Source organism: Saccopteryx leptura, chromosome 8, assembly GCF_036850995.1.
Source record: "Saccopteryx leptura isolate mSacLep1 chromosome 8, mSacLep1_pri_phased_curated, whole genome shotgun sequence".
Lineage (NCBI taxonomy): Eukaryota > Metazoa > Chordata > Mammalia > Chiroptera > Emballonuridae > Saccopteryx > Saccopteryx leptura.
Genome location: NC_089510.1, coordinates 68,570,215 through 68,591,902, shown reverse-complemented (window position 1 = coordinate 68,591,902; position 21,688 = coordinate 68,570,215). Strand labels below are relative to the sequence as shown.

General features: G+C 37.9%; 1 protein-coding gene across 3 annotated transcripts in view; it reads left to right on the top strand.

Moving 5' to 3' along the window:
* VPS8 (VPS8 subunit of CORVET complex) overlaps positions 1–21,688 on the top strand; it is a 397,311-nt gene that overhangs the window by 193,972 nt on the left and 181,651 nt on the right. For all 3 annotated transcript variants that reach the window (XM_066346811.1, XM_066346813.1, XM_066346812.1), the window contains exons 28-29: positions 1,641–1,712; positions 21,174–21,293. In XM_066346811.1, the coding sequence (XP_066202908.1) occupies positions 1,641–1,712; positions 21,174–21,293 (192 nt within the window). The remainder of the gene's footprint in view (positions 1–1,640; positions 1,713–21,173; positions 21,294–21,688) is intronic.

The window sequence follows — 21,688 nt, the reverse complement described above, 5'->3', positions numbered from 1 at the left end:
TTAAGGGACTATAGAAAGAAGTTTTGTTTTCAGAAAGAAGTTTTTATGACCAAATTCATAGATGAGTTTAGACTTGAGTTTTAGGTCTACTTTTGTGATTCACAAATTCCATTATAACATCTATGTATATCAGTCCTCTAACAAGCACTGTATAATTAGAAGCATCTTTGTGAAATGATAATGTTTGAGCAATGATGTGCCATTTTGGTGGGAGCTGTTAACTACAATCAAAATATGTCATTATAGATATCATAATATTCATCACTTAATTATATTTATAGAAGTAAACTTTCACTATCTCTTTCCAAGCAGTGAATACATTCTGCCAAGAGGAAAATGGATAAGGAAAATATTTTTTACTTGTGGTTACTGCTGTAGTTTTATAATATATATATTAATTCTCCTAGTTTTATAATATATATATTAATTCTCCATAGTTTTGTGTTTTAGTTGAACCGCACTTATATTAGCAGATAGTAACTTCTATTTGTAGCTGCAGAGACTCGCTTTATCAGGCTGAGGTGGGGAAGATGTGTGCGTGAGTGTGTGCATGTTTGTTATTCTCATGAACCTGAAGATAGAGCTGAGAGGCTTTCTAGTCCATCTTTCTGTTTATAGGTAGGATCATATTTAACGCATTTAAATATCATAATATTTTCTATTTGAGCTTTCCAGACTGAGAGTTCCTAAGTCTCCTTGATAACTTGATAATTTTAGCATTCCTCAACTAAGTGCCAGCAAATGTCTAGTTGATAAAGAAGACTTTAAAAATAGTTTTTTTTTTCTGTAATTAACTAGATGGATCAGCAGTAATTTGTTTAAAGCGTTTACAATATGTCAGATAGGAGAAAGGAAGGAAGGGCATACTAATAAGAGACCAGCATGAGCAAAGGTATGTTGGAGAAGTTGGGGAAGTTCAGGGCCCATTTGAAGAACAGCAGGTGTTCTGGTTTGAATGTAACTATGATGTAATCTTGGAAGTTCATGGCTGTGAAATTCTTTGTTTTTTTTTTTTTTTTAAAAATCTATTGGCACAATATAGAGTCTATTTTCTTGTTTTAGGAAAATGAGCAGTAAATTTTTGTTATGTGAATTTAAACATTTCAAGAGCCAGATGTGCCAAGTGAAAACCATAGGAAAGATATTCAAGCCTTTCATCATTTCTTATTATTCAATAAATAATTTTACTTAAACTTTTTGATATGAATACAACTTCACTTCCTTCATATACGCATCCTTTAGGTACTAGGTATTTTCAGAATCGGATGCTCTCATTTACTTTGGTGCATGTTCTCAAAATACATTTGGCTCTACTTGAGCAGACATAAAATAAATGCTACACTTGGCAGTGTTTTGAAGATAGGATACCTCTTTCTTGTATGTAAGATTGAATATTTTAACATTGTGACAGTTTTATCATAATAATTGTTTTATAAATGTTCTTAGTCTCAGAATACCCTGCAATATTAAATACTGTAGCTTTCTCACTAAAAGCACCTTATTATTAAAGGTATATAAAGAAAAACTTGACAAGGAATGATTATCTTATTTGAGGATTTACCTATTTAGAAGAATTTAATATCCTGTTGCCTTCTAAAATTTGCAAATAATAATTAATTTAAAATTTTTTTCTCCTTTAGACATTTGAAGATTTTAAAAATGACAAGCAAGCTGTAGAATATCAACAGCGTATTGTGGATATTTTGTTGAAAGTAAGTATTTAAAGAATACATGTCTTTGTATTGATGGTTTTAAGAAAATTGAATTGTTCTATAGTAAGTTCTAAAGTAATCTTGTTTAATGAAACAATATGTTGCAATCATATAAAAATTTTATTATGATGTCTTTGCTTTCAAAAGTTGAATGAAATACTAATTATTCAAAAAAATTTAGACATTTCCCGATATGCCAAGGTTGTGGGTTCAGTCCCTGGTCAAGGCACATACAAGAATCAACCAATGAATGCATAAATAAGTAGAAAAACAATTCAATGTTTCTCTCTCTCTCTAAAATCAATAGGTAAATAAAAGTTTTTTAAAATTTAGACATGAAAGTTACAACTAAACTACAAAACTACCTTTCTGAAATCTGGCAGAATGGAAGTTCTACAACTAGAGAATTAAAGATGAAGCCACATCAAGAATGGTAGGGGGACAGAGATGCAGAATGGGCTGGCCCCACACCCACGTGTGGAAGGTAAAAATTGGGAGGAATGTCTCAGCTGCAGAGGTCCTCCCTAAAGAGCAAAGGGTCCCAGCCCCGCATCAGGCTCCCAGCCCACGGTTCCAATGCCAGGAAGAGAAGTTCCCATAACTTCTGGCTATAAAATCGAGTGGGGATTGAGGCCTGAGGAGGATGGAAGACTGCTAGAGCTCAGGCAGCTTTTCTTGAAGGACCCACACATGGACTTACTCAGACTCATTCCCTCTGAGTTCCAGCACTGGGAGAGCAGCTTGAAAGGTACCAGAGATATATGGGGAGGAACTGAATGGTCTGGCACCAGGTCAAGAGCTGGGGTGCAGCTTTCTCTCAGATGAATGTGCTGGTAGAAGTGACTGTTCCTTTGATGAGCCTTCCTCCAATAGAGCCAGCAGGCTGGCACCATTATCTAAGACTCCATCAACCGTGCTCACTGTTTGCCCCAGCCTGGTGATTTCTTGAGACCCCATCCCACCCAACTTTTGGGCCACCCAAGCTATTTCCAATGGCTTTCCATACAAATGGCCTGTCTTGGTTCATGCTTCAGATTTTCCTAAAATCTCTCAAACAAGCAGCATCTGGCCTCAGTGTGTCCTGTACCTCTCACCAAGTGGCCATAGGCCTGGTACTGCCAGCAGTTAGCCTTGGTTCACAGCTTAGCCTCACCTGGTCACCTCTAGCCCAGCACAAATAGTAGCTACCTGCAGATCACTTTGTAGGCCATGCCGGTTGGCCCCAGGCAAAACGCTGGCACTAGCTGACTTTGGTCTGCACCTCCTGAAGGCCCAGTGCACTTAGTGGAAAGCTTCAAAGCACATCAAAGCACCACCACCCAACCATCTTCACAAGCAGTACACTCAAGGGGTGGACTCAGCAGGAACCAGAACCCTGCTGAAGTAAGTCTTGTCCTGTAGGGTGGGCCCCTGCACAGCTGATCTTCCATAGAGGTCAGTGGTTAGTGGTTTCAGCCAGTCCTTGTAGCTGAGTGGCTTGGGCATAAACCTCTCCAACAGCAATCAAGGCTTAAATACAAGAGGAGGATATCTATATAGCCCACATGGGGTGGGGGGACACACCTCGAGGGCCCAGCTTGAGTGATCAGGGAGGTTGTGCCACTAGACCCTATAAAACACCACTACATGAGGTTACTCTACCAAGCCTGGGAAGTATAACAGCTCTACCTAATACTTAGAAACAAATACAGGAGGCTGCCAAAATGAGGAGACAAAGAAATATGTCCCAAGTGAAAGAACAGAACAAAACTCCAGAAAAAGAACCAAATAAAGTGGAGACGAGCAATCTGTTAGGTGCAGAGTTTGAAACAATGGTTATAAGGATGCTTGGTGAACTTAGAACCTCAGCAGGATAAAAAGAGCAGTCAGAAATGAAGGATACACTGACTGAAAAGAATAAGTTATAGGGAATCAGCAGTAGAGTAGATGAAACCAAGAATCAAATTAATGATTTGGAATATAAGGAAGCAAAAAACACCCAATCAGAACCACAAAAAGGAAAAAGAACCCCCCAAAATGAGGGTAGTGTAAGGAGCTTCTGAATTAGTTTCAAGCTTACTAACATTTGCATCAGAGGAGTGATGAAAAGAGAAGAAATAGAGCAAGAAATTGAAAGCCTTTTTTTAAAAAAAAAAAAAAACGACAAAACTTCTCTAACCTGGTGAAGGAAATACATATACAAGTCCAGGAAGCACAGAGTCCCAAACAAGATGAATGCAAAGAGGCCCACACCAAGGCACATCCTAATTAAAATGACAAAGGTTAAAGACAAAGGGAGGATCTTAAAGCATCAAGAGAAAAGTAATTAGTTACCTACAAGGGAGCTCCCATAAAACTATCAGCTGATTTCTCAACAAAAACTTTGCAGGCCAGAAGCGATTGACAAGAAGTATTGAAAGTGATGAAAAACAAGAATCTAAACTAAGATTGCTCTACCCAGCAAAGCTATCATTTAGAATTGAAGACTTATAAAGAGCTTTCTAAGCAAGAAGAAGCTAAAGGACTTTATCACCACCAAACCAGTGTTACATGAAACGTTAAAGGGTCTTCTTTTTTTTTTTAAGGGTCTCCTTTAAGAAGAAGAAAAAAAAAAGAAAAAAAATACCCATAAAATGGCAATAAATACATATCTATCAACCATAGATTAAAAAAACAAATGAACAGGCAGAAACAGACAGATACAGAGAATATTTTGATGGATACCAGATAGGAGGGGTGTTGGGAAAATGGGTGAAAAAGATGAAGAGATTAAGAAGTATAAACTGGTAGTTACAGAATAGTCATGGGGATGTATAGTACAGCATAGGGAATACAGTCAGTAATATTCTAATAACTATGTATGTTGTCAGATGGGTGCAAGATTTACCAGGATGATCACTTAGTAAGTAGTAATGTCTAATCACTGGGGTGGATATCTGAAACTAATATAATAATGTATGTCAGCTGTAATTGAAAAATAAAAAATAATTTAAAAATATGTGACAGAAACTAACCCACATGCTTTTCAGAATCACTTAATGAGAAAATATTTGATATTAAAGCTTTTTTAAGTTTGAAAAATAATTTAACATATCCTGACTTTAGACTGTATACTAGGATACAAGGGACTACTCTCGAGAAGTGCATATTGTGATAATTACTGTGGTAGTATGATTGCATGCGGTAATAGAGACTGACTACAGAGTGCTTTGAGAAGATAAATAATTGAAGAATCTTCTTTTGTTTCATACCAACATCACTGTGTTGTTAAGGTAGTGCCATAGTTTTACCATGGTGCTGAGATCTTAGGTAATACTTAAGAAGGATTTGAGGCAGACAAAGATGATCATCCCAGTCTAAATCTAACTAAATTCACTCCAAAGCTATTTTGAGATTCATGCTGTTGCTAATGAATGAATGCAGAGACGGATTATTTTCCTTTCACCAGGCCAGTTTCGTCTTGTACTTGAAAGCCTAGAATTTTTGTCTTGTTTATTTGGCTATAAAATGGAGATTTATTCCTCATAATGACTTTTAGATTATTTTGGATAAGAGACCAATATGAAAACGTTATTTTTTTGTGTATAACATTAATGCATTACATTTATAATAGTTCTTTATACTTTCCAAAGCACATTTGTACACATTATGTCATTTGAGCTATTTATTGACCTTGTAAGATAGCCAGTGATGAATATGAGATTAGACTTGCTAAATTTCAAAGTAATGCCAGTTTGATCCAGGTGGCTATTGTGGAGAATTTTTTTTGAGAGTACGTTTATTAAAGGTGGGTACAGTGAAACAAGAAAGGGCCTAGGACAGAACAAGCAACAGAGGAGAGACTAGGTGGGGCAGCTTTGGCTCTCTGGAAACATTATAGGAAAGAAGTCAGCTAAGGCAGGGCTGCTGGCAGCTCACTGGGAAGTCAAAGAAAAGAGGATCGTGGAGACAGGTTTAGGGGTTGGCTGGGGACAAGCTGCCACTGCCCATTGTTCCCCTGGTTGCAAGTCTCGAGGGGATCCCTTAAAGTTTAGGAGATTCATGCCCATGGGGGAAAAAGGGGAAGGGAAAGGCTCAGGCCTTCTCCTGGGAGGGAGGAAGCATGCCAGTATGGAGGATTTTTACCTAGACTTCCAAAATACCTCCCTAAATAGTCTTTGTACCTAATCTTGTCATCCTCTGATTTGTGTTCTTGCCTTTCCTCTACCTAATATTCTTCTATGCCTCCTTATTGAATCAGTTGTAAGTACGAGCTGCTATAGAGAAAATTTAAATAACAATAGTTTAATTTTTATGGGAATTTGTTTTTTTACATAAGAATTATGGAGGTAGGCAACCTGATCTAGTAGAGTAACTTTACAAAGTTATCAGGAATACACATTGCTTCTTTCTTACTGCTGTTATTTTTAGTACATGGTTTCTGCTTTTATTCCATAATGACTTCTGAGGTTTCAGCCATCACCTCTGTATTCTAGCTAGTCTGAATGCAGAAAGAAATGAAGATGGTATTTCCTCTCTTTATTTTTATTTTTTTTAATTTTTTATTTATTCATTTTTAGAGAGGAGAGAGAGAGGGAGAGAGAGAGACAGAGAAGGAGAGAGAGGAGAGAGAGAGAGAGAGAGAGAGAAGGGGGAGGAGCTGGAAGCATCAACTCCCATATGTGCCTTGACCAGGCAAGCCCAGGGTTTCGAACCGGCGACCTCAGCATTTCCAGGTCGACACTTTATCCACTGCGCCACCACAGGTCAGGCCAATTTCCTCTCTTTAAGAAAATTTCTTAGAAGTTATGGACTAGCCCTGGCCGGTTGGCTCAGCGGTAGAGCGTCGGCCTAGCGTGCGGAGGACCCGGGTTCGATTCCCGGCCAGGGCACATAGGAGAAGCGCCCATTTGCTTCTCCACCCCTCCGCCGCGCTTTCCTCTCTGTCTCTCTCTTCCCCTCCCGCAGCCAAGGCTCCATTGGAGCAAAGATGGCCCGGGCGCTGGGCATGGCTCTGTGGCCTCTGCCTCAGGCGCTAGAGTGGCTCTGGTCGCAATATGGCGACGCCCAGGATGGGCAGAGCATCGCCCCCTGGGGGGCAGAGCACAGCCCCTGGTGGGCGTGCCGGGTGGATCCCGGTCGGGCGCACGCGGGAGTCTGTCTGACTGTCTCGCCCTGTTTCCAGCTTCAGAAAAAAGAAAAAGAAAAAAAAAAAAAAAAAAAAAAAAAAAAAAAAAAGAAGTTATGGACTATAATTATGCTTATATCATGTTGATCAGAACTTAGATATATGACACCTTAACTGCTGAGAAAGACTGAAAAATATACTCTGTATTGTGGGTAAACATGAGTTTAGCTAAAAATAAGTTGTTCTAAGTTGTGTCTAAGTTAGGAAGGAGGAAGATGTTGAAGCATAGGTACTAGCTTCTGCCATACCCATCTAAATTGTTTATATTACTTCCAAGACCCTCCTGTATTTTTGGTCTCTGACTACTATTCTGTAACTGCTCCTCTCACTACAGCCATCCCCCACTGTATTACATACTTTTCAACAATATTAAATTATTGGAATTCATTGAAATTTTTGTGTCATCTTTATGGCTTATGTTCTTTGCATGAATTTTTTTTCATCCTATCTTGCCTTTTCCTTCCTTTTCTCTGCCTGGAAAATTTCTAACAATTTTCCAGTGTGTAACTCTTATATCATCTATAAGAAACTCTTAGAATCCTTTCCCACAAAAACTACAAGCATTTCCCTTAAGATGGGGAAGAAGACAGGGATGCTCACTTTCACCACTCTTATTCAACATAGTACTGGAAGTCCTCACCACAGCATTCAGACACGAATAAGAAATAGAAGGTTCCAAATTGGAAAGGAAGAAGTAAAACTTTCATTATTTGCAGATGACATGATACTATATATAGAGAACTCTAAAGAGTCCACCAAAAAACTATTAGAACTGATCAGTGAATTCAGTAAAATAGCAGGATACAAATAATTATCCAGAAATCAGTTGCATTTTTATAGACCAATAATGAACTATGAGGAAGGGAAACTAAGAAAACAATCACATTCACAATTGCTTCAAAAAGAACAAAATACCTAGGAATAGATTTAACCAAAGATCTAAAATACCTGTATTTGGAAAATTAAGACACTGAAAAAAGAAATTGAAGAAAATACAAATAAGTGGAAGCATATGTGTTCATGGACAGGAAGGATTAACATCATTAAAATGTCCATAATACCCAAAGAAATTCTATCAACATACCAATGGCATATTTCACACAACTAGAACACATTTTCCAATAATTTATATGAAATCACAAAAGACTCTGAATAGCCACAGCAATCTTAAGAAAAAAGAAGAAAGTTAGAGGAATCACACTACTTGATATCCAACTATACTACAAGGCCATAGTAATAAAAACAGGATGGTACTGGCATTAAAACAGACATATAGGTTAGTGGAACAGAATAGAGAGCCCAGAAATCAACCCACGCCTTTATGGTCAATTAATATTTGACAAAGGAGGCAAGAGAATACAATGGAGTAAAGACAGTCTCTTTAATAAATGGTGCTGGGAAAGTTGGACAGGTACATGTGAAAAACTGAAACTATACCACCAACTTACACCATACACAAGAATAGATTCAAATGGATAAAGACTTTAATGTAAGTCACAAAACCATAAAAATCCTAGAAGAAAATATAGAAATAAAATCTTGGACATTTTTTGTAGCAATATTTTTTCTAATATATCCTCTTTGGCAAGGGGAGCAAGAGGAAAAAGTGGGGCTCTTCTAAAGAAGTTTTTGCACAGCAAAAGAAACCATCAACAAAATGAAAAAGACAACCCAGTGAATGGAAGAACATATTTGCTACTATATCTGATAAAGGGTTAATATCTAAAATTTATAAAGAAGTGATAAAACTCAGCACACATACACAGAAACATACACATACAAAAGCAAGTCAATGAGGAAAGGAGCAAAGGACCTGAATAGACAATTCTCCAAAGAAGATATACATATGTCCAATAGAAATATGAAAAGATGCTTAAGGTCATTAATCATCAGAGAAATGCAAATTAAAACCACAATGAGATATCACCTTACACCTGTCAGATTGACTAACATCAGTAAAAAAACAAGTGTAGGTTACGGTATCCTCATGCACTTTTATGGGAATTTAGATTTGTACAACCATGGTGGAAAGCAGTATGGAGTTACCTCAAAAAATTTCATTTTAGCCCTGGCCGGTTGGCTCAGTGGTAGAGTGTTGGCCTGGTGTGCAGGAGTCCCGGGTTCGATTCCCAGCCAGGGCACACAGGAGAAGCGCCCATCTGCTTCTCCACACCTCCCCCTCTCCTTCCTCTCTGTCTCTCTCTTCCCCTCCTGCAGCCAAGGCTCCATTGGAGCAAAGTTGCCCCGGGCACTGAGGATGGCTCCATGGGCTCTGCCTCAGGCGCTAGAATGGCCCTGGTTCCAATAGAGCAATGCCCCAGATGGTGAGAGCATCGCCCCCTGGTGGGCATGCCGGGTGGATCCCGGTCGGGTGCATGCGGGAGTCTGTCTGACTGCTTCCCCGTTTCCAACTTCAGAAAAATAAAAATTAAAAAAAATTTCATTCCATTCTATTCTATTCTATTCTATTCTATTCTATTCTATTCTATTCTATTCTATTCTATTCTATTCTATTCTATTCTATTCTATTTCTATTCTATTTCTATTCTATTCCTATTTTAAAGTGAGAGTAGGGGAGATAGACAAACTTCCACATGCACCCTGACTGGGATCCACCTGGGCAACCCCATCTGGAGCCAATGCTTGAATTAACTGAGCTATCCTCAGGGCCCATGGCACTTGAATTACTCGAGCCACTGACTGTGAGAGGGGAAGAGAGAAAGAAGGGGGAGAGAGGGGAAGAGAAGCAGATGGTTGCTTCTCCTGTGTGCACTGACCGGGATTGAACCTGGAATGTCTGCATGCTGGGCCAATGCTCTATCCACTGAGCCAACTGGCCTGACTCTCAAAAATTTTTAAATGAAACTACCTTATGACCCAAAAATTTCACTTCTGAGAATTTATCCAAGTAAACTCAAACCACTAATTTGAAAAAATAGAGTATATGTACCCCGATGTTCATTGCAATGTTTGTTGTTTTTTTACAGGGACAGAGAGAGAGAGAGGGATAGACAGGGACAGACAGACAGGAATGGAGAGAGATGAGAAGCATCAATCATCAGTTTTTCCTTGTGACACCTTAGTTGTTCATTGATTGCTTTCTCATATATGCCTTGACCGTGGGCCTTCAGCAGACCGAGTAACCCCTTGCTTGAGCCAGCCACCTTGTGTCTGAGCTGGTGAGCTTTTTGCTCAAGCCAGATGAGCCCGCGCTCAAGCTGGTGACCTCAGGGTCTTGAACCTGGGTCCTCAGCATCCCAGTCCGACGCTCTATCCACTGTGCCACTGCCTGGTCAGGCCATTGCAGTGTTTTTAATAGCCAAGATTTGAAGCCCCCCAAGTGCCCATCAGTAGATGAGTGGATGAAAAAGTTGTGGTACATTTACACAATGGAATGCTACTCAGCCATAAAAAAAGAAGGAAATCTTACATTTTGTAACAGCATGGATGGATATGTAGAACATTATGAGGAGTAAAATAGAGAAAGACAAGTACCATATGATTTCACTCATGCATGGAATCTAATGAAAAAAATGTACTAACAACCAAAAAAAGATGGATTCATAGAGAGCAGGCCGACAGCTGTTGGGGTGAGGGTATAGATAAGGGGAAGTGAAGGGATTGAACAAAGATGGACAAAAAAAAAGAGAAACTCATAGACACAGACAACAGTGTGGTGATTGCTGGGGAGCCAGCGTGGCAGGAGGTGGAGGAGAATATGGGGGGCAAATGGTGATGGACAGAGACTTGACTTGGAAGAATGAACACATAATACAGTGTGAAAAGGTGTGTTGTAGAATTGTGCATCTGAATCCTGTATAATTTTATTAGCCAGTGTCACCCCAATAAATTCAATTAAAAAAAATTATCCTTTCCCACACTTCCAGTTTGATTAGTTACCCCTTCTCTGTATTCATACAACATTTTATGCTATACTTGGAAACCTGTTTGGTAATTGTATACATGTATATTTTCCTACCTGGACTTAAGCTTCTTAGAGACAGAATTTTATTTTGTAATTTTTAAAAATTTAATTATAGTTGACATGCAATATTATATTAGTTTCAGGTGTATAACATTGTGCCTCAATATTTTTTACATTATGAAGTAATCACCATGATAAATCTTATTACCATTTGTTACAAACTTATTAAAGTGTACAGTATTATTAGTAGACTGTATTCCCTGTGCTGTATATTATATCCTCATGATTTAGAAGTTGGTACCTCTTAATCCCCTTCACCTATTTTGCCTGTTTCCTCCATACCTCCATTCCTCCACTCCTCCATTTCATCATTCTTCCATTCCGCCATTCTGCCATTCCTCCAATCCCCTTCCTGCTGACAACCACCAGTTCTCTATCTATGGATCTGTTTCTGATTGTTTTATTTGTTCTGTTCATTAGATTCCATGTGTAAGTAAAATCAGGTAGTATTTATTGTTCTCTGACTTATTTCACGTAGCATAATATCCTCTAGGTCTATTTATGTTGTTGCAAATAGCAAGATTTCATTCTTTTTTATGGTTAAGTAGTATTCCGTTGTGTATATAAACATGACATCTTTATCTGTTTATTTGTAGATAGGCCCTTAGGGTTGCTTCCATATCTTGGCTATTGTAAATCATGCTGCAGTGAACATGTGGTGCACATATCTTTTCAAATTGGTGTTTTTGGTTTTTTTGGCTAAATACCCAGAAATGGAATGGCTAAATTTTATGGTAGTTTCAGTTTTAATTTTTAAGGACCTTCCATACTGTTTCCCATAGTGGCTGCACCAATTTACATTCCCACCAACAGTGTACTAGTGTTCCCTTTTCTCTATATCCTCGCTTCTTATTTCTTATCTTTTTGATAATAGCTACTCAATTAGGTGTGAAGTGGTATCTCATTGTGGTTTTGATAATTTTTTCATGTGCCTGTTATATGAATTATCTGTATGTCTTCTTTGGAAAAATGTCTGATCAGGTCCTCTGCCCTGATTTTTTAATCTGATTGTTTGACTTTTTGATTTAGAATTGTATGAATTGTTTATATATTTTGGATTTTAACCCCTTATCAAATACATCATTTGCAAATATCTTCTCTTATTCAGTAGATTGCCTTTTCATTTTGTTGATGATTCCTTGCCTTTGAGTAATTTGAAGTAGTCTCATTTGTTTATTTTTGCTTTTGTTGCTCTTGCCTGAAATGACATATCCAAAGAAATATTGCTAAGATTGGTGTCAAGGAGTTTACTGCCTATGTTTTCTTTGAGGAGTTTTATGATTTCAAGTCTTTCATTTATCTAATTTGAGTTTATTTTTATATATGGCTAAGAAAGTTGGTCTAGTTTCATTCTTCTGCATGTAGCTGTTCAATTTTCCCAACACCATTTACTGAAGGGACTGCCTTTTCTCCGTTATATATTCTCATCTCCTTTGTTGTTCTTTAATGGTCACTTTAACATGCCCAGAACACGTTTGGCGCAATGCCTGCAACTTTGTAGATGTTGAAGAAATGTTTAGTTGAATTGGAATTTAAATTACATTAAATTGGAAGAATGATCCAAATGAAGAGAATAAAGTTCCATAAATTACTTAAACTGTTACTATTGATGAATTGCTATTCTTGTATATCGCTTTGATAGGTTTTACCCTGAGTCAATGAGGAATGAACTTTTGAGATTATTTTCTTATTTCCAGTAATAGATTTATACTAATCTCTAAAAGTGTACTTCTGAAGGAGACAGTAAAAGTGGGAGTGTAGACAATGATCAGAGAACAGGCAAATGAACATCACATGTAAGGCATTTATTATGTATGCTGACTGGCTACAGATGGTGGGGGGTGGGGGGAGCTATTAATTTGTGAGTTTGTACAAGATTGCCCAGAAAATTTTGTAAGCCTAGGTCTGAAATAGTTAGGAGAGATGAAATGGAGAGGAAGCAGTATTTGTAGAATGACCCATGTCTACCATTTCAGGCAGACATTCGCTGAGGTGGCAAGGGAATTGGTTGTGAGTTAGAACTGGTTTCTCAAAAGGTATTTCAGGATCAGACTTTATTTTTCCTTTTTACTAAGTTTATTGGGGGTGACATTGGTTAATACAATTATATATTGAATAGGTTTCAAGTATACATTTCTGTGATACATGATCTGCATTTTATATTGTGTGCCTTTCACCTAAAGTCAGATCATCTTCTGTCACCAAATATTTGACCCTCTTTACCCTTTACTACTCCCCACCCCCTACCCTGTGGTAACCACCATACTGTTGTCTATGACTTTTTGTTTGTTCATTTGTTGCTTTCAGTTTTATATCTCATCTATGAGTGAAATCACTTAAGGAGTTGACATTTTAGAATAAAAGGAAGGGATAAAAGCAGAGGAGCACTAGCTGGGCCTCCACAGTTGAGTCCTCAGAAGGGACCTGCACACTGAAAAGCATGATGACTGGGTACTCGAAAGCTATAGAAAGCTCTCTGAATATTATAAATCTACAACACACACAGATTACAACTTGAAATATACTCTGTAATGATTAGTTACGTAGTTGAGCACGCTGTGATTGCTGGACAAAAGCAGGATGAGTAAAAGAAAGAAATAAAGTAAAGTAAGAAAAGTAGGTCAAAAGCTAGACCCCCAAGGGCATGTTTATAGTAGGAAAAATCTTTTATTTTTGAATGGAGAATGGAAGGAGGGAATTTATGACTTTTCGATTGAGAAGAGAGGGTACTATTCTTTAGTTAGTTGTAAGGTTGCCTCCATAAATGCAGCTAATCCAAGACAGTATGTGATCTTCTTTCTCGAACTGCTGCATTCTGTCTTTGTTACTGGCTCCATTATTCTACCTGCCTGTCAGGCTCAACATCAGTCATATTTAAATTTCTCCTTTAGCCACACCTTTCCACACGTATCTATACTCAACTGTCTCCTCTCTCTCTGCTGTGTCTTTTGCAGCTCTTCCTCCTTCCCTTTTCATTATCACTGCCCTAGTTCAGAACCCCTTTGTCTTTCCACTGGACTTCTGCAGTCACATAGTCTACCTTCCATTTCTTCCTTCTGTTATTTTATCATATACACTGCTGACGGTATAATTTTCGTAAGTAAGCACAGTACTGATCATGAGCAACTCTCCTGGTCAAACACCTTTTGTAGCTCCCCAGTTTTCTATGGAATGAGTTCTAGATATTTTACAATGACATTTGAAGACTAACCTTTTCTTTCTATCTACTTCTTGCTCGTCCTGCATGGTGCTACGGTCTAATGGAGCCTATACTGTCTCCAAACACTCTCCTGTGTTACTGTGTTCCTGCTTGGATTCTGGGTGGATCTCTGGTTGGATTGAACTCTCTCCTGACATTTTCCCATCCCAAGTTCCACGTGGGCTTTACAGTTTAGTTTAAAAGCTACTTTCCTCATTTCTTTTTAATTCCCTTTCTAATCACTTGAACTAAAATTCCCCACTGTGCTTCGGTAGTCATTTGTTCCGTTATAATAGTGCTAATAACATCATACTTTTTATTGATGATGTGTTTACCTATCTCACCTTGCTTTCTCATTTATAATTCCCTTGAAGGTATCTACCATAACATCTTTTTAATTAATTTTAATGCAGTGACATTGATAAATCAGGGTATATATGTTGCAAGAAAACATCTCCAGATTATTTTGACATTTGATTATGCTGCATACCCCTCACCCAAAGTCAAATTGTCTTCCGTCACCTTCTATCTGGTTTTCTTTGTGCCCCTCCCTTCCCCCTACCCCCTCTCTCTCCTTCCTCGCCCCTTCCCCACCCGCCCATCCCACCCCCTGTTACCATCACATTCTTGTCCATGTCTCTGAGTCTCATTTTTATGTCCCATCTATGTATGGGTTCATATAGTTCTTAGTTTTTTCTGATTTACTTATTTCACTCTGTTTAATGTTATCAAGGTCCATCCATGTTGTTGTAAATGATCTGCTGTCGCCATTTCTTATGGCTGAGTAGTATTCCATAGTATATGTGTACCAAAGCTTTTTAATCCAATCGTCCTCTGATGGACTCTTGGGCTGTTTCCAGATCTTTGCTATTGTGAACAATGCTGCCATAAACATGGGGGTGCATTTCTCCTTTTGGAGCAGTTCTATGGTGTTCTTAGGGTATATTCCTAAAAGTGGGATAGCTGGGTCAAAAGGCAGTTCGATTTTCAATTTTTTGAGGAATCTCCATACTGTTTTCCACAGAGGCTGCACTAGTCTGCATTCCCACCAGCAGTGCAGGAGGGTTCCCTTTTCTCCACATCCTCGCCAGCACTTATTCTGTGTTGTTTTGTTGATGAGTGCCATTCTGACTGGTGTGAGGTGATATCTTATTGTGGTTTTAATTTGCATTTTTCTAATGATTAGTGATGTTGAGCATTTTTTCATATGCCTATGGGCCATCTGTATGTCCTCTTTGGAGAAGTGTCTATTCATTTCTTTTGCCCATTTTTTGATTGGATTGTTTGTCTTTCTGGTGTTGAGATTTACAAGTTCTTTATAAATTTTGGTTATTAACCCTTTATCAGACGTATTGTCAAATATGCTCTCCCATTGTGTAGTTTGTCTTTTTATTCTGTTCTTATTGTCTTTGGCTGTGCAGACGCTTTTTAGTTTGATATAGTCCCATTTCTTTATTCTGTCTTTTATTTCACTTGTCCGTGGAGATAAATCAGCAAATATATTGCTCCGAGAGATGTTGGAGAGCTTACTGCCGATGTTTTCTTCTAAGATGCTTATGGTTTCATGGCTTTATTTTTGTGAATAGTGTAAGTTGGTGGTCTAGTTTCATTTTTTTGCAGGTAGCTGTCCAATTTTCCCAACACCATTTATTAAAGAGGCTGTCTTTACTCCATTGTATGCCCTTACCTCCTTTGTCAAATATCAGTTCTCCATAGAGCTGCGGGTTTATTTCTGGGTTCTCAGTTCTGTTCCATTGATCTATATGCCTGTTCTTATGCCAGTACCAGGCTGTTTTGAGTACAATGGCCTTATAGTATAACTTGATATCAGGAAGTGTGATACCTCCCACTTTATTCTTCCTTTTTAAGATTGCTGAGGCTATTCATGTTCTCTTTTGGTTCCATATAAGTTTTTGGAATATGTAATCTATATCTATCTATATCTTTAAAGTATGTCATTGGTATTTTAATGGGTATTGCATTGAATTTATAAAGTGCTTTGGGTAATATAGACATTTTAATGATGTTTATTCTTCCTAACCATGAGCATGGTATATGCACTTGTTTGTATCTTCCTTGATTTCTTTTATCAATGTTTTATAATTTTCCGAGTACAAGTCTTTAGTCTCCTTGGTTAAATGTACTCCTAGGTACTTTAATTTTGGGGATGTAATAGTGAAGGGGATTGTTTCCTTAATTTCTATTTCTGACTGTTCATTGTTGGTGTATAAAAATGCCTCTGATTTCTGAGTATTAATTTTTTATCCTGCCACCTTGCTGAATTCATTTATCAGGTCCGGTAGTTTTTTGACTGAGACTTTAGGATTTTCTATATACAATATTATATCATCTGCAAATAATGATAGCTTTACTTCTTTTCCAACTTGAATGCCTTTTATTTCTTCTTCTTGTTTGATTGCTGTGGCTAGGACTTCCAGGACTATGTTTAATAAGAGTGGTGAAAAGGGGCACCCATGCCTTGTTCCTGATCTTAAGGGGATTGCTTTTTATTTTTGCCCATTGAGTATGATGTTGGTTGTGGGTTTGTCATAGATGGCTTTAATATGTTGAGGTATGTTCCCTGTATTCCCACTTTGTTGAGAGTTTTGATCATGAATGGGTGCTGGATTTTATCAAATGCTTTTTCTGCACCTATTGAAATTTTCATGTGGTTTTTCTCCTTCCTTTCATTTATGTGATGAATCACATTGATTGATTTGCGAATATTGTACCAGCTTTGCCTCCCCAGAATAAATCCCACTTGATCATGGTGTATGATTTTTTCCATATATTGTTGGATCCGGTTTGCTAATATTTTGTTGAGGATTTTAGCATCTATATTCATCAGGGATATTGGCCTATAATGTTCTTTCTTTGTGTTGTCTTTGCCTGGTTTTGGAATCAGAATTATGCTCGCCTCATAAAAGGAGCTTGGAAGTCTTCCTTCCTCTTGAATTTTTTGAAATAGCTTGAGAAGGATAGGAGTTAGTTCTTCTTTGAATATTTGGTAGAATTCACTTGTGAAGCCATCTGGCCTAGGACTCTTCTATGTTGGAAGTTTTTTGATAACTGTTTTGGTCTCATTTGTTGTAATCGGTCTGTTTAGGTTTTCTGATTCTTCCAGATTGATTTTTGGAAAATTGTATGTTTTAAGGAATTTGTCCATTTCATCTAGGTTGTCTAGTTTTTTGGCATACAGTTCTTCATAGCATTTTCTTACAATATTTTGTATTTCTGTTGTGTCAGTTGTTATTTCTCCACTCTCTAATTTTATTTATTTGATTCCTCTCTCTCTTTTTCTTGGTGAGTCTAGTTAAAGGTTCATCAATCTTGTTTACCTTTTCAAAGAACCAGCTCCTGGTTTCATTGATCCTCTATATTGTTTCTTTAGTCTCTGTGTCATTTATTTCTGCTCTGATCTTTATTATTTCCTTCCTTCTACTACATTTGGGCTTTACTTGCTGTTCTCTTTCTAGTTCTTTTACATGCAGGGTTAAGTTGTTTATTTGAGCTTTTCTAGCTTCTTAAAGTGTGCCTGTAGTGCTATGGGCTTCCCTCTCATTACTGCTTTCGCTGTGTCCCATAAATTTTGAATTGTTGTATGCTCATTATCATTCATTTCTAGGAATTTTTTTATTTCTTCTTTGATCTCATTCTTAATTCATTCGTTATTTAACAACCTGCTATTTAGTTTCCATGTGTTTGAGAATTTTTGAGCTTTTGTGTTATGGTTGATTTCTAGTTTCATGCCATTGTGATCAGAGAAAGTGCTTGATATGATTTCAGTCTTTTTAAATTTGTTGAGACCACTTTTGTGCCCTAACATGTGGTCTATCCTAGAGAATGTGCCATGAGCACTTGAAAAGAATTCTGCTGCTTTAGGGTGAAAGGTTCTGAAGATATCTTTTAAATTGAGTTGATCTAATGTGTCCTTTCTTTGTTAATTTTTTTTCTTGAGGATCTATCTAGTGATGTTAGTGGGGTATTAAAATCCCCTACTATTATAGTGTTGCTGTTGATCTCGTTCTTTATATCCGTCAAAGTCTGCTTTATATATTTAGGTGCTCCTATATTAGGTGCATAGATATTTATAATAGTTATATCTTCCTGTTGGATTGCTCCCTTTATCATTATGTAGTGGCCTTATTTATCTCTTACTATATTCTTTGTTTTAAAGTCCATTTTGTCTGATATAGGTATTGCTACCCCAGCTTTTTTTTTCATTTCCATTTGTATGAAATGTTTTTTTCCATCCTTTTACCTTCAGTCTATGTGTATCTTTTGTTTTAAGGTGTGTCTCTTGTAGACAGCATATGTATGGGTCTTGTTTTCTTATCCATGCAGCTACCCTATGTCTTTTGACAGGATCATTTAATCTATTTATATTTAAGGTTATTATTGATATGTAGTTGTTTATTGCCATTTTATTCTTTAAAGCTCTATTCCTCTTTTACCATGTTCTTTTCCCACTTTGATCTGTTTACACCATGCCCCTTAACATGTCCTGCAGCATTGGTTTGGTTGTAATGAATTCCTTGAGGGTTTATTTTGTGTGGGAAATGTTTCATTTCTCCTTCAATTTTAAATGATAGCCTTGCTGGATAAAGTAGTCTTGGTTGTAGGTTCTTGTTCTGCATTACTTTGAATATTTCTTGCCATTCCCTTCTGACCTCAAATGTTTCTGTTAAGAAGTCTGATGTCATGGGGGCTCCTTTGTAGGTGATAGCCTTTTTTTCTCTAGCAGCTTTTAATATTTTCTCTTTATGACTTAGCTTTGGTATTTTAATTATGTGTCTTGGTGTAGGTTTCTTTGGGTTTCTCTTTAATGGAGTTCTCTGTGCTTCTTGAACTTGTGAGAGTTTCTCCTGCATTAATTTAGTGAAATTTTCAGCTATGATGTGATTGAACAAAGTCTCTATCCCTTGTTCTTTCTCTTCTTCTTCAGGAACCCCTATGATGCAGGTGTTATTTCTCTTTATGTTGTCACAGAGCTCTTTAAGAGTTTCCTCAGACTTTTTGAGTCCCTTTTCTTTTTTCTTCTCTGCTCTCATGCCTTCATTCCAGTGGTCCTCCAACTCGCTGATTCGATCCTCAGCTCCATCCAATCCTGTTTTTAATTCCTTCCATTGTGGTCTTCCTTTCTGATATTGTATTTGTCATCTCCGATTGATTCTTTTTTAATATTTCAATATCCTTTTTTATACTTGCTATTTCTTTAGGTGTTCATAATGACCGTCCATTGTTGCTTTAAGATCCCTAAGCATCCTTACAATCATTATTTTGAACTCCGCATCGGAAGTTTGGTTATTTCCATATCACTCAGATCATTTCCTGGAGGTTTCTCTTGTGGTTTCATTTGGATTGCACTTCTCTGTCTTCTCATTATGTCTGTGTGTTTGGGTGTTTTGTTTGTAGAGCTGGTTGTTTCTAGGCTTGGTGTTGTCTGCCTTCAGTTTTCTCTTGTGTTATTTCTAGGTCTTCTTGGATTGGCATCAGTTATTATTTGTAATCCACTTTTGAATTTGGGTCGCTTTGAAGTCTTGATTTGTTTGTTTTCTTAGCAGGTGATTGTCTTGTTTGCTGATCTCAGCAGGGGGCTTATTTGAAACTGTATCTAGGAATGCGGTGGGTATAACCCAGGGGTCTCAAACTCAACTCAGCATGTGGGCTGCAGAGCAAGATCACAGCCGTTCGGCGGGCTGCACTAGGTCTACAAAAGGCAACTGTTACGCAACACTTTTCAGTGTCACAAAACCAACAGAAATTGTAGTTCGTGGATTAGTCTGCAGGCTGCAAAAAATTGTTTGGCGGGCCGCATGCGGCCCGCGGGCCGCGAATTTGAGACCTCTGGTGTAATCTGAGGCTCTGAGGTCCTCTTCTGCCAGTTAATCTCTCTGGGGGCGGGTTGCTTTCTCAGCTTTAGTATGCGGAGGTGTATCTTAGATCTCTGTGGAGACCTGAGTTACTGTGCCTCCTCCCCACTTTTTGTTTTCAGCTGTGCCTTATTGCGCTGATTGGAGCTGGAGAGATGTCTGGAGATCTGTGCCCTGGAAGCACTATGATTTTAGTTTTGTGGAAGGATCAGTCCCTTCCCCAGCTATGGCCACCCCCAGCACTGAATGAGTCAGCTTTTCTGGTCCTCCCCTTCATTCCTCTGCCCCTCACTGTCTGTCTCTCTCTCCCCTTTCATTTTGGAAGGCAAGCAGGCCCTTTCTACACACCTCGTTCCCTGGTTGCCAGGCAAGTGGCTGTGAGCAGTTTTTACTGCTCTTTTCCTTGGAGTGAGATCTCTTCTGGGCTCTCAGCCTCACCACCCCTCTGTTCCTGTAAGCAGGGGAGATTCAGGCACTCCCTACCAGGTTTGTTGTGGCTTCTTCTTTGCTCCTTGGTTTTTGAGAGCTGTTCTTGTACAGATTTGGTTTTTCACGCTGATTGTTCCTAAATTAGTTTGTAATCCAGTTTGGTGGTGTGAGCTGTGAGTCTGTGCGTCTGCCTATTCTGCTGCCATCTTCAGGTAGCCTCTACCATAACATCTTATATTGATACATAGTAGGTACTCAGGATAGGAGAGCTCACTTAAAATAGAGGAATGATTGTGATTTTATAACTGTGTGTGATTGTAAAAAGCCCATTATGCAAAACCATCTGTTTAAGAAACTGCTTTATAAACAAAGAGAATCTATTCACTTCATTGATATGACTTTTTCCTGGGATACCCTCACTCTCAAGTTGTCTTACCTTTAAACCCCAAAGCAACTCCCTTCTTTCTATATTGATGGGCACATTTTTAGTAGGGGTTCTTTAAATTAAATTAATTTTAGTAAGATTCTCTTGTAACAACTCAAGAGGAAAACATGATTAATTTATCTTTGAAAGTTACCTCTCTAACAGTTCATTTCTCATCTAAATTGTGTCTAGAAATATGCCTAAAATCACTAAAATGCTCTCCTTTCAGAGTATGCAAGTAGTTGGGTTCTTTCTCTAAATGGTATTGCACTCAACTGTTGCACAGTTAACAAAAGAATCATTTCATGAGTCTTTGGTAATCAGGCTCCCCCAGCCCTTCTAATTGTGTATTTTTTGTGTCAAACCAGATGGTGTATTGAATAAATGGTCTCTTTCGCTCATCAGGTCATGGTGGAGAATTCAGATTTTACACCCTCACAAGTAGGGTGTCTCTTTACATTCCTTGCCCGACAGCTAGCAAAGCCTGACAACACTTTGTTTGTAAACAGAACTCTCTTTGATCAGGTGAGTGTTTTTAACAAAGAGAAATAGAATTGTTTTTATTATATTACTGAACATAAAAAAAAAATCACTGGATTACATGGTTTTTAAATATAATAGCCAACTGGATAAGTGTCTTATCAGGGAGAAACATGTTTTGGTTTCATTTTGGATCTAATTTAGGTTTTTATTGTTTTAATGATATATCTGGGTAGTATGACTTTGCCTAGTAACTTGGTGTTAAGGGAGTGTGGTTTGTGGAGATTAGTATAGAGATTCTGTTCTCTCCGTATTGTTACCCCAAATTGCCTAGCTTTCTTTGCTCAAGAATTTTCCAATTTAAGAATAACCCATCTCACTGGTAATAAATTATGTTGATCATCTGGAGGAGAGATTATTTTTATAAAATCTGAATGTAT